This window comes from Anguilla rostrata, chromosome 9, assembly GCF_018555375.3.
Source record: "Anguilla rostrata isolate EN2019 chromosome 9, ASM1855537v3, whole genome shotgun sequence".
Classification (NCBI taxonomy): domain Eukaryota; kingdom Metazoa; phylum Chordata; class Actinopteri; order Anguilliformes; family Anguillidae; genus Anguilla; species Anguilla rostrata.
In genome coordinates, this window is record NC_057941.1 from 35,519,968 (window position 1) to 35,532,467 (window position 12,500).

The following is a 12,500-nucleotide window of genomic DNA, read 5'->3' on the forward strand; positions in this document are numbered from 1 at the left end:
ATAATGGGGTAAAACGGCCATTGTGACATCAGTAATCAAAGTGAAAGTGTTCCAGTCTTTCAAGTGAGACTGTTTTAACCAATTGAAGAGTAGGTCCTTTAGAATGTTTTTTTTTTTCATAATGTCAGTGTTCTAGAACTCCACTGCTTTCAGTTATCAGTGGTGAGTGTTACATCAGCATTAGAATGTTCAGTTAAGCTCATTCTAATTGCATATTTGTGACCTCACAGCTGAGAGAGTGAGTGAACCTCTGTGCTGGCTGTGCTGTACTGCAGTGTTACACGGGCCTTTGTGCTGTGACAGGGAGACCGATGGAGGCGGGCCCCTTCTGTCATTCTCGCGGCGGTGTTTCTGCCGAGAGCGCGGGGACAGTGCAGCGCGTCTCACTCCATTAGCTCACATTAACCTCCAATTTACAGCATCAGCAGTGTGCACTGGGAACGGGGCCAGCTACTGTCATCCTCACACACACACACACATACATACACACAAGCATATGCACACACACACTCACACACACACACACACACACACACACACACACATACACACATACACTCACACACACACACACACACACACACACACACACACACACACATACACACACACACCACACACACACACACACACACACACACATACATACACACAAGCATATGCACACACACACGCATACATACACACGCACACACATACATACACACACACATTACAGGCATCACATACACATACACACACACACACAAGCATATGCACACACACACACACACACACACACATACATACACACAAGCATATGCACACACATCATACATACCACGCACACACATACATCACACACACTACAGGCACACACAACACACACACACAAGCATATGCACACACACACACACACACACACACATACATACACACAAGCATATGCACACACACACGCATACATACACTCACGCACACACACACACACACACACACATACACGCATACATACACTCACACACGCATACACACACACGCATATGCACACATACACGCATACATACACTCACACGCATACACACGCATAAACACACCCACACACACACATCACTGAAACACAGAGACACACACACACATACACACACACTCACACGCACACTCGCTAAGTCTCTGAACCCATGGCAATTAGCCGCTTGTCTTAATTCACTGTCGCGTCACATGAAGGATTTCACTGCTCTGTGTGTGTTAGCACGCTCGCTAATAATCAGCCTTGTTTGTGGCTGTAATGTATGTGTCGGCTGACGGGGGAAACTGAGAAAAGGACCGCTTGGAATGAAAATGTCTTCATTTACAGTGTTATAATTAAAGGTGTGACCCCCACCTAACCCCCCAGCACCCGAAGAAATGATTTCATGCGGGTGATGTCACCGCTGACAGCACTGAGTGGGTCTTCCAGGAAGACGACGGGTTTTTTGCACGCGATACATCCCCTCTGACTTATCCCTGCCGCCTGGGATATCTACCTGGGGTTACCGCGGTAACCGCAACACCCACCCCACCCCACCCCCGCCCCTCATCATTGTAGCTCATGCAGTGAGCAATACCCTTTGACTGAGGGACTGTCCCATAATGCAACGCATGTGCTCCGCTCTATCACGGTGTGAGAGACCCACAATGCACTGCAGTTGCTTGTGGCCATGCTCATATCCCATGATGCTCCCTGTCGCCTCACGCTCTTATTTGTTTTGGAAACCCCACCCCAGCAGGCCATAGCGGCTTCACCCTCTCTGCTCCAACAGCTATGCTGATGGACAGCAGGGAGCGCATGCAGCACCATCTGGGGCATTTGTGCTGGCCGGGTTGCCAGGTTAAAATAAAAGCCTATTAACCTGGCAACCCAGCAGACACTCCATTCGTACCCAGTGTCACCAGAAGCCTTCAGTTTGGGTTTCCCATCACCAGTGTTTAACTGTTTTCAGTGGTCGTCAAAGTCCCCCCATCCCCCCGTCCCCCAAGGGCAATCGTCAACAGCAGGCTGTGTTTTTTACTGAGAAATAGGAAGACAAACACTCAACTGTCTCACGCCAGGTGTCCCAGAGGAAGTGTGGTCATGTGTGTATCTGTGGTAGCTGTCTGTGTGTGTCCATGTGCGTGAATACATACAATATATGTGTGCACATGTTGGTGTGAGTGTGCATGTGTGTTCACATTTGTGTGTGTGTGTGAAGGGAGGGGGGGGTGGGACTAAGTGCTTATGTGTGTGTTTGTGTGTTGATGGTGGAGGTGCAAAGGTCAGGGAGTGAGGGAGGAGGTGGTGTCTTGTTTTTTCTGGTACCTTGTTAGTTTATCCCAAATGTGAGGACAGGTAGGCTGACTCTTGCAGCCCAAACCAAAAAAAGCCTTAAAAGTATAAAGATGAAAAAGCTCACAAAACACTGAGCTAGCAGCTGTGACGTCCTGTACAGGCAACGCAGGCTTTCACATTTCAGCTGTGGTGTCCTTTCCACCTTGGTTATTACGAGTCAATAAGGTCCCGTCCCTCCTCGAGTCTGCAGCCCTCAAGGGTTACTTCAGCGGCCACCCCTACCCCTCCCCCAGCCCAGCCCCCCCCCCCCCACTCCCAGGTCCCCCCAGGGCAGAGCTGGAGCCCAGGTTATCCATCACCGCGAGGGCCGCTGTCCGGAGTTGCCTTCGCACGGGTTAGCGGATCGAAGCCGCCGCCGCTCCCACTGCATTATTGTTCGCCTGGCGGTAATTGAGTCGCGGGAAAGGGAGGGCCGGGGGCGGGGGCGTGGGGGGGGTGGGGGGTGTGCGCGGGAGTCGGGAGAGACGGAGAGAAAGAGAGAAACGGGAGGACTCGGGGGGGGGGGGGGAGATGAAGAGAGGCCGTTTCTCGCTCCGTGCGCGACATCACCGTGAGACGCGGCGATGGCGGGTGTTCCGCTGGTCGGGATTGACCGACGGAAGCATCCTTTGTCTCAGCTCCTGTTTGCTCATTTATTTATTTATTTATTTATTTGACTTTCGTTTCTTTCTTCTCAGTAGTACTTCCCCCCCCCCCCCCCACCTGCCCACCCCGCTGCCTTCCTGTCCAATATTAACAGCATCCCGTTTCTGACCTGATTGTTCATTTCGACTCTATTGATCCCCCCCCCCTTACAGGCTCCCTTATTTGAGGCAATAACTGTTTGTTGACGCCACTTCTCTCAAATGCTGGGCTCAACCGCAGAGCAAGGGGGGGTTGGAGAGGTAGAGGGCGAAGTGGGGCTGGGGGAGGGGTTGGGTGGGGAAGAGGTGGGTGGGGGGGAGGGCGTTCTCAGATTGCTTGGACAAAGGACCACTGCTCTTCCTTAATTTAATCCAATCATTCAAGCATTCATGCATTCACACTATAAACATTTTCCAAGCCCTCCCCCCCATCACCCCCCACCACCCAACTCAGTGTATTTTGTTGAAAAGTGTTAACAGAATTTTATTTGTTCATCTTCTTTGTGCAGTTCAGTTTAAAAAGCGCACGAGAAGCCCCTGGTGTGAGCAGGCCTTAGTAAGATAGTGTGCGGTTATCTTGCGCCAAGAAACGCAATCGTATATCACACAGACCCGGCAGACGGACGAAGCCGCGGTCACGTGGTCAGGTGGTCAGGTGGTCGGAGAGACAGACCGGTGTGAGCAGACGGTGTAGCGGTCCGTGTGAGGGGATTATCTTAAAGCCTGGCTTCTGACTGTTCAGTGAACATCGGCTCTCTTATGGAGGGAGAGAGGGAGCGTCCGAGCTTTCGCCCGTCCGGCTCGGGCGGGTTCCGAGCTCTCGTCCGTCCGGCTCGGCCAGGTTCAAAGCGGTCAATCTGTGGTCCTTTCCTCAGCTCCCCTTTTCCCCAGTTTTTTTTTGCTGTTTGTTTATGTCGTTCCCTCGCTCGTTTTTTTACGAGCACACCGAGGAGACCTCTGGGTTCTAGGTTGCCGTGGATACGAGATCAACAGAGTGGCGCTGACCCCCATCGCGTGAACAAAGGACAATAACAACAAAGGATAATGATTCAGCGCTCGGATTAGTCTGAGCCAAATATCACAAAGTTCTTTCAGAGCAGGGCAGCCCAACCCTGTTCCTAGAGATCTGCAGTCCTGTATGTTTTCACTCCAACCCCAACAAAGCACACCTCATTCAACAGCTAGAGACCTGCATTGAGTTGCTGATCAGTAGAGTCAGGTGTGCTAATTAGGGTTGAAATGAAAACCTACAGGACAGCAGATCTCCATAATTTCACTGCCGTGTATTAGAGGGACTGTAAGGAAGCGTTAAAGCAGGTACATCATCAAAAGACCATCCTGAATATAATATGGACGCCAATGTAAACATAAGTACGTAAGAAGTGTTCAATCCGAGTTGTCCTCTTCCAGCACAGTACACGCACAGGACAACCACATTATCAGATGGGCCACAGCGAAAACATGCACACGTACACGTCAGCATGAATGAGTTCATCGCAAGGAAATACAACTTTTGGTCTAGAACTGCCGCTTTGCTACTTCTTGTTTACTGTGATTTGTGTTTGTAAAGAAAACGGGAGCAAGTTGAGGCTGGGAGGGGGCGCATTTGTCCCCCTGTAGCCTATAGACAGACTGTGACGTGCTAGGGGTGCTATTGACTGCCTGACAGTAACCTTTGCATGCGCGGGATGATGTATGAATTATGCAGAGAGAGGACGTTGGAGAAAGAGCACAGTGACTGATGGGTATGACCGAGCCAAGGGTGGGGGAGGGGCCGGAGGGGGTGGGGTTGGGGTTGGGGTTGTGGAAAGGGACCAGCCCTTCTGGTGAAAATTCATCCATTGTTTTACATGGAAGGAAGCAGTAACTTCTGAAAAAAAATTATAGAGGAGCACCTTGTGCTTTTCTAGACAAGCAGCTGGAGTCTTAAAAAATAGTGCATTAAATTGCTACTTGACTCATTGGTTATTTTACAGCAGGTAACCTGCAAACTCAAGGAGAAAGAGCCATCAAAGCTAGGGTTAGAACTGCTTGGTATTATATGATTGTTGTACCGAGCTACTACCCAACATCTGTGTGTGTGTGCATGTGTGTGTGGCAGCGTGTGTCTGTCTTTGTGTGTGTGTGTACGTGCGTTTGTGTGTTTATGTGTGTGTGTGTGTGTGTGTACGTGCGTGCGTTGCGTGTGTGTGCGTGCATGTGTGTGTGTGTGTGCGCATGTGTGTGTGTGTGTGTGTGTGTGTGTCCGCCCTTCACAGAGGCCCTGTGGGGCGTGGCGGGGGCAGCGTTGTGCTCTGCTAGGCCTGGAGCCTGGAGCGTGGAGCGTGGCCTCTGCCTCCTCACTGCCTGCTGCCAGAGAAAAGCAAGCCTGCTCACCTGAGTCCGCCGCTCACGCCTCCTCAAGGGCTTCTCAAGGTGCGCTAAAAACAGACGCGACGTTAGCGCTCTCATCGCTAACGGCGTCTGAGCGCAACGGCCGCTTCGCGCATGTGGGTCAAAGCGTCCGATTCGCACAGAACATTAGCCAATACATGCTCAGCGATTTTGAGTGCCAGCGAAACAGACTTCACTTAAGACAGCACCAGAAAGGGTGCATTATGAGGAATCGGATATAACTGATACAGTACAAATGCTAATCTGCGCTCTGGCTAATCTAATGGAGACGGCTAACGATATCCTGACAACAGGAAGCAAATTAATGAGAATTATAAGCTGTTATCCGTCACTTGTGGTCCTGATGTCTTGATGCAGGCCTTATTGTATATGTGTGTGTGCGTGCATGGGTGCGTGTGTGTATAGACATGTCTATTTCAACCTTGTACCTATGATTTTCTGTATTTGCTATAAATGTACACTGTTAGCAGGGTTTAAAAGCCTCATTTCCAGGGGCCATGCTGGGATGACTCTAGAAGTGAGCAAGGTTCAGGTCATCACACCACATTGCCAGTAAGTCTGAGATTTTGTTCGATTTCTCGGTTAAGTCACCGTGTCATTGATCTGAGGGGAGTTCAGTTCCCACCACCGCTACCGTCGTTCTCGTATCGACGGTGATGTCAGCATCCCAGTGTTCCGCCTACAGTGATGTCATAATAGCTGAGTGGGAGAGGTGAGATCAGAGTCGTGCATGTGCAGCGGCTTCCCACGGAATGCGGGGGCAAGCCGGAACAGCGCACGTCAAATTAACAGAGACCGTTTGAAAACAGAAATAAATTAATAACACAGCCCCTAATTTACAGTGCGTGAACCCCCTGAATAGTTTTACTGTGGTGCTGTAGTGCAATTCAGCAGGACAAGTGCGTACTTCGAGGATATCCCCTCACGTGTAATTGCTCTCTGTAGATCATGTCTCTTCTGCCTCATAGCAAAAATCACGCCCATAAACTAATCGTGACATCACCAAGGCCCGGTATCTGACTTACACTGCAGTCAATCCAGCAGGCAGAAGTACTTGCTTTTGTCTGTTGTACAGTATGTGAAGGATGGGCGAGGTGCCTGAAGGGGCGGAGATTGCATGTGTCAATCAGCTGTGTGGGCGGGGCATGTAGGAACCACATGGTCAAAGGGGCGTGTCGTTAATGAAACAGAAGGAGACGAAGGTCAGGGGTGTACGGCGTGTTAGGGCTGGAAGTATGACATCATCGTTTTAGAAGGACAACTCTGACCTCCGCTTATGTTATGGCTGTAATAGAACATCAGGAGATAATAAAATTGCAAATGAACTGCGAGCGAGGATTGATTTTTCATGTTTTTACAAGCCTGGCTTCCTTGTAAAATGTGCCGGGCCTGTTGCACTCCCCATCCACAGATTGACAATGAGCAGTTTTATTTTTCTCTTCGCTTGTCCTGCAGTTATGTACACGTATTTATATCGCTGCACTCATTTCCACACAGTCAAGGCCACAGCTGCAGTGGACAGAGGTGGTTTCTGTATTCAACTATTCACGTTACTTGTGCGCATTGATGAGCCGAAAGAGAAAACCCGGCCGTCTGAATCCTTAACCGGAGAGGTTGAGATGAGGACAGAGAGGTAGTTTACTGTCAGAGCAGAGGCTTCTGGGAGTCGGCAGGCGGGATGCAGACGTCTGAACGTTGGGAGCCGTCGTCCGATTAATGAAGCGCCTGACCGGTAGCCGCCCCGGCTGGCTCATCCCCGGATCGAGTTTCCTTCCTGTCCGTCGTTACGGTAACTGCCGTTTGTTTTTTACGGTAACTGGTAACCGGTCCCGCGCCGGAGAAACAGGCTCCTGTTACGGGGCTCTGGAACCCAGGGCCTAATGTCATTTACTCGCTCGTCTGGGAAGGCTCTGCAGAGCCGGCCCGCTAATGTGATCTCAGGGCTCTGTGTGTGGTGGGCCGTCACCAAGGAGACGGATAGGTATGGAGAGAAGGGTCTGCGATGGCTGGTGGAATTGGCAGGAAACATAGAGATGGGAATAGGTGGATTCTCCTGCATGTCTGTTTACTGATATAGAGAAGTGGGTTTGTGGAGGTGGGGGTTGAATGCTGAGATTCAGGCTGTCAACCTCCCCCCCACAAAGAAAAAAAAACAACATCCATAATTTTCTCAGACGGAGGTCCTCCTAGAAGGGTGCATCCAGGATATTCGGCAGTTCAGGAGCTGTGCCTCCAGACAAACAAAACCCCCTCTGCCCCCCCCCCCCCCCCCAAACCTTCTCCAATCCCCCACCCCCGGACCCTGGGCGGGTGGAGAGAGCGGGCCGCTCCGCCCGGCGGCTCTGAGAGCTTGATTTCTCCCCTGGACAGCGGGGCTAACGGGAGGTTAGCGCGCCGGCGGCTCTGAGAGCTTGATTCCTCCCCTGGACAGCAGTACTAGCGGGAGGTTAGCGCGCCGGCGGCTCTGAGAGCTTGATTTCTCCCCTGGACAGCGGTGCTAACGGGAGGTTAGCGCGCCGGCGGCTCTGAGAGCTTGATTTCTCCCCTGGACAGCAGCGCTAGCAGGAGGTTAGCGCACTGGCGCCGCTCCCGTTATTGGGTGAATTTAGCACCTTGGACAGCGCGCTGGAAGTCTTTATTGCCTTCCTGACCCGCTCGTCATGCTCGGCGCCGCGGCGTGGGGGGGGCGCGGCTCCCAGAGGCTGATTGAATGGCGGTATATTGGGATGGCGGGCGGGCGGGCGAGCACTGCGGGTAGGAGGCCCGGGGCGATTTTCTGCCTCTCACATCGAGAGCACACTTCCACCGCCCCGGCGCGTTCACTTTCACAGATGACTCCGCCAACGCCGCCTGTCTGTTTACAGGAGAGAGAGAGGAGAGAGAGAGGCTGAGAGAGAAAGAGTGAGTGAGAAAAAGAGTGAAGAGAGAGCAAGGAGAGTGAGAAAAAGTGAGTGAGAGAGGAAGAGAAAGGCGTACGCAAGCACACACGCGCACACACATACTGACAATAGTACAGAAACTTTTGGGCACAGTGCAGTGTTAGTGGAAAAAGATTCATGCATTATTCACAAGCAAACGGGAGATTCTATTCTAAAATATCTATCTGGGTTTTTGGCCACTGTCTGAACTATTACTCTCTCTCTGTGTCTCTCTCTCTCTCTCCCTCTCCCTCCCTCTCTCTCTCTCTCTCCACCTTTCTCTCTCACCACGCACACAAACTCTCGCTGTCTCAGTCATTCTGTCTCTGTGTTCCTGAGATAAATCTGATTGGCCGAGGAGATTAACTGATGAGCTGATGGGAAGGCGCTGCAAAGCGTTTCCTGTAAGTGTCTGGTGATGGTTCCTCTCACTTCCTGTCGAGTACAGTGCAGGACTGTGCTGACTCATTGGCCTTATTTGACATGCCCACTTCATCACGGGGGCCTGGATTTGGCCTGGTGGAATGAACATCTACATTGTGCAGTATCCCCAGAGCAGGGCTCTGGGAAGTGGATGTGTACTGTGCACACTGAACACACACATGGGGAATTTATGTAGATTCTGAACTTAAAAGCTTGTCAATCTCCAATATGCTAAAGAATGGTCTTGTGAAGCGCGTCGCGATGACAGCAAAATGATCATTAACTTTGTCGGGTTTTTTCCACCAAGGGATATAGTTGGAGACTGAAGATGACAGTGGTCTTCTTCAGTCCCACATATTGCTTTTTTAGTTGCGTGCGTGCATGCGTGTATATATATATATATGACATGTTGGTCACCAGTCGGCACCCTGAGCCGACCAGAGGAGGATGGGTTTCCCCCTTGAGCCTGGTTCCTTCCAAGGTTTTTGCCATCTGCAAGAGTTTTCTTGCCATGTTGCCTTAGCTGCTCCTGTGGGAGTTTAGGCCAGGGTTTTTCTGTAAGGCAGGACAACTCTGTAAATCGTCTCTCTTCCTCTCTCTCTCTCTCTCTCTCTCTCTCTGCCTCTTTCTTTCTGCCTTCCTCCCCCCCTCTCTCTCAGGAAGTAATTTTGAAGCGGGCAGCAGATCTTGTGGAAGCTCTGTACGGAATGCCTCATAACAACCAGGTGAGACGACCTGCAGGCCTCTACTGCTCAGAGATGACTATGTCCCCGTGCATTTTCATCCCTGCATATTTGTACAACCTTCAAAGAGTTCATTTCTATATATTTCTGTAAAATATTGTTTTATCTGTCCATTATAGAATAGCTCAGATAGATTGATCTAAGCATAAAGTGTTTGTTGCATAAACACTTTAACAATGTAGTTTAAATGTTATGAATTTCAAATGAAATGCAAAGTGGTGAGTAAATGGTATGTAAGTGCTTTCTGTTGTTCTAACAGTTGTTTTGAATCCGTTGACCCTAAAGCACTTTGCCCTCTTGGTAATACATTTAAGCAGTTAAGTGTTAAACATTATTTCTCCTTTACCAATTTTATAATGTATTACAATGAAGGGCAAACTAATTTTACTCATTTACAATTATGTGTAGATAAATAAAAAATGATATGTTATTACAAATTAAGAACAAAGGGTTTTGTAGCCTCAGTGAATCTGAACCTAAGTCTCCTGTCGGGATACTGCACCCATCGTGACTTTGTCATGACCGTGACCACCGTCGTGACAGGAGATCATCTTGAAACGGGCGGCGGATATCGCGGAGGCCCTGTACAACGTCCCGCGGAATCACAACCAGCTGGCGGGTTTGGGGAACACCTCGGTCCACGGCGGCATGATGGGGGTCAACTCCTTCTCCGGCCAGCTCGCCGTCAACGTGTCCGAATCCTCGCAGGCTACGAACCAGGGTGAGACCCCTCCCGAACCCAACCCTCCCCCCCCATTCCCAACCCCTGCACCGGCCCTGCTGTCTGACCAGGTCCACCCCTGCTTTCACACGGGCCGGGGAAAAAAGTCAAATCCTTGAGAAAATGCAGAATTTGAAGTGCTCTTGTTAACGCTTTAAGACGTAAGATCACAAATATGTGGTTGGAACGTTCTTAGCTGAACATTCTAATGCTGATGCAACAATTGCTCATTGCTGGTAATTGGAAGCAGTGGAGTTCTAGAACACTGACTTAGAATGTTGAAAAAACATTCCAAAAAACCTGCAGTTGAAAGGGTTAAGAAAAGAAAAACTAAACTCCCTTTGAAGCGTGAGTCAGAATGCCTGTATTCTCATAGATGTGGCATTGTGGCTCCACACACCTGCATGACAGCCTGCTGGTCTGCCTTTAAAGCAAGGCACTTACACCTGAACTGCTAAATGACTACCTGTCAAAATGAGAGAAATCATATCAAAATTAATCTGTCAGGTGTTTGTAAGTAAAGGTGCCTCTTATACAGCGAGCACTGTGTAAAAGATATTCATTTATGATTATTATTTTTTTGAAAAACCCAAAGGTATACCTGTACAGCAATCATATTGGTAAATATTATGTATAATTGAGAATAAAGAGAGAGAATAGAAACAATACAGAAAAGAGAGAGAAAGATTATTCTGTTCTATTCAGTGTTCTGCATTAGCTGCTGTTGAAGGGGCCTGCACTTTTGCACCTTCATAAAGAACATTCTAGCATACGCAAGCAGATATATGGGCACAGCCAGAGATATGTAATGAAGAGAACAGAGCAGTCGCCCCCTTTATGTTAGAGACGCATTACCTATTCTGATATTTCTCAGCAGAATCCACCCGCTTTTACAACGACTGGTTTGATCAATTGGCTTATTGTTGGATTCGCAGAAAACCGGGAAGCCTTTTTGACCAGCTAAGCGAATTTCTTGAAGCGGAACACAAGCGCCGGTCTCGTTGAAGTCCTTTCGTATTCCAGTGTACTCCGTTCTGTGCGTGTGCCGTCTTTAAACAGCTGTTCAGATTTCCTCCTCTAATTCTTTAGTGCTTTTATAACGATCCCCCTTTCCACAGGGAAGTGATTCTTCTTGTGAACTGGTTTTCTTTTTGTAAGTTACAAGCGGCCATGTTGGGCAGAGCTGCCTGTATAGAACTTAATGATGGAGTGGTTTCCTAATGTTTTGGCTCACTTGGTGGCGCTAATTCCGTCGGGTTGGACAGTTTCGGGTGTTTCTGACGTAACATTCCCTTTCACCTCTTCATCGGTGGCTCTTCTTTCTCTCTCTCTCTGTCTGTCTATCCTTCTCTCCTTCTCTCTCTCTCTCTCCTTCTCTCTCTCTTTCGCTCCCTCTCTCTCTCTCTCTGTCTATCCTTCTCTCCTTCTCTCTCTCTCTCTATTCTCTCTCTCTCTCTCCCTCTCTTTCTCTCCTTCTCTCTCTCTTCTCCTTCTCTCTCTCTATCTATCCTTCTCTCTCTCTCTTTCCCTCTTTCTCTTTCTTTCTCTTTCTCTCCCTCTCTCTCTCTCTGTCTATCCTTCTCTCCTTCTCTCTCTCTCTCTCTCTATTCTCTCTCTCTCTCTCTCCTTCTCTTTCTCTCTCTCCTTCTCTTTCTCTCCTTCTCTCTCTCTCTCTCTCTCTCTCTCTCCTTTATTACTTCTGACCTGCAGTGTATCTCCGCTCCTGTAAGCCTGATTCTCGGGTTTTCTGTGGGAAAGCAGTTGCTTAATTAAGCAGTGCTACCCAGCAGATACGGAGCAAAGGCTGCCAGCGAGAGGCTTTTTAAAAGTGGCAATGAAGCAGCTGCTGGCGCTGTCGTCTTCTCCGCTCCTAATTTCGCTTGTAATATTCACCGCTTGTTTCTCTGTGATATGTTCTCTTTTTTGTGGAGGGTCGGGGTTATTTTCCCTGCAGTTAAATTGCAGGGAAGCAGCGGGTGGGGAGGGAAGAACATTGATGTGGCAGTATGGCCGGGGCAGACCTGGGAGCAGGCGTATAATGTGAGGCGTAGTTTTCTGTGAGGAGGAAATGAAGTCAGTCGCGGCGGAGCTGGCCTCCGCGCTCGCGCTCAGCGTGGCGTCTCGGACCTGCGCGGAACCCGCCCGCCGCCGCAGCGTGCTGCGCGGGACGGGTACAGGTGCTCCCGGCCCGGGAGTGTGTCTCCGGCTCAATTCCCTTCATTGTCTGCTCTCGCCTCGCCGCAGAGCATGCTGGGAAGGTGGTGCGGCTGCGTGCGGCCGGTGGAAAGTACCGGAGTGAGAGACACTGGCGCGCTTAGAGATCTAGAGATG

General features: G+C 49.9%; 1 protein-coding gene across 2 annotated transcripts in view; it reads left to right on the plus strand.

Moving 5' to 3' along the window:
- The window catches only part of LOC135263681 (transcription factor COE1), a 147,919-nt gene that overhangs the window by 126,483 nt on the left and 8,936 nt on the right, over positions 1 to 12,500 (plus strand). For both annotated transcript variants that reach the window (XM_064351990.1, XM_064351989.1), the window contains exons 12-13: positions 9,365 to 9,430; positions 9,992 to 10,169. In XM_064351990.1, coding sequence (XP_064208060.1) covers positions 9,365 to 9,430; positions 9,992 to 10,169 — 244 coding nt within the window. The remainder of the gene's footprint in view (positions 1 to 9,364; positions 9,431 to 9,991; positions 10,170 to 12,500) is intronic.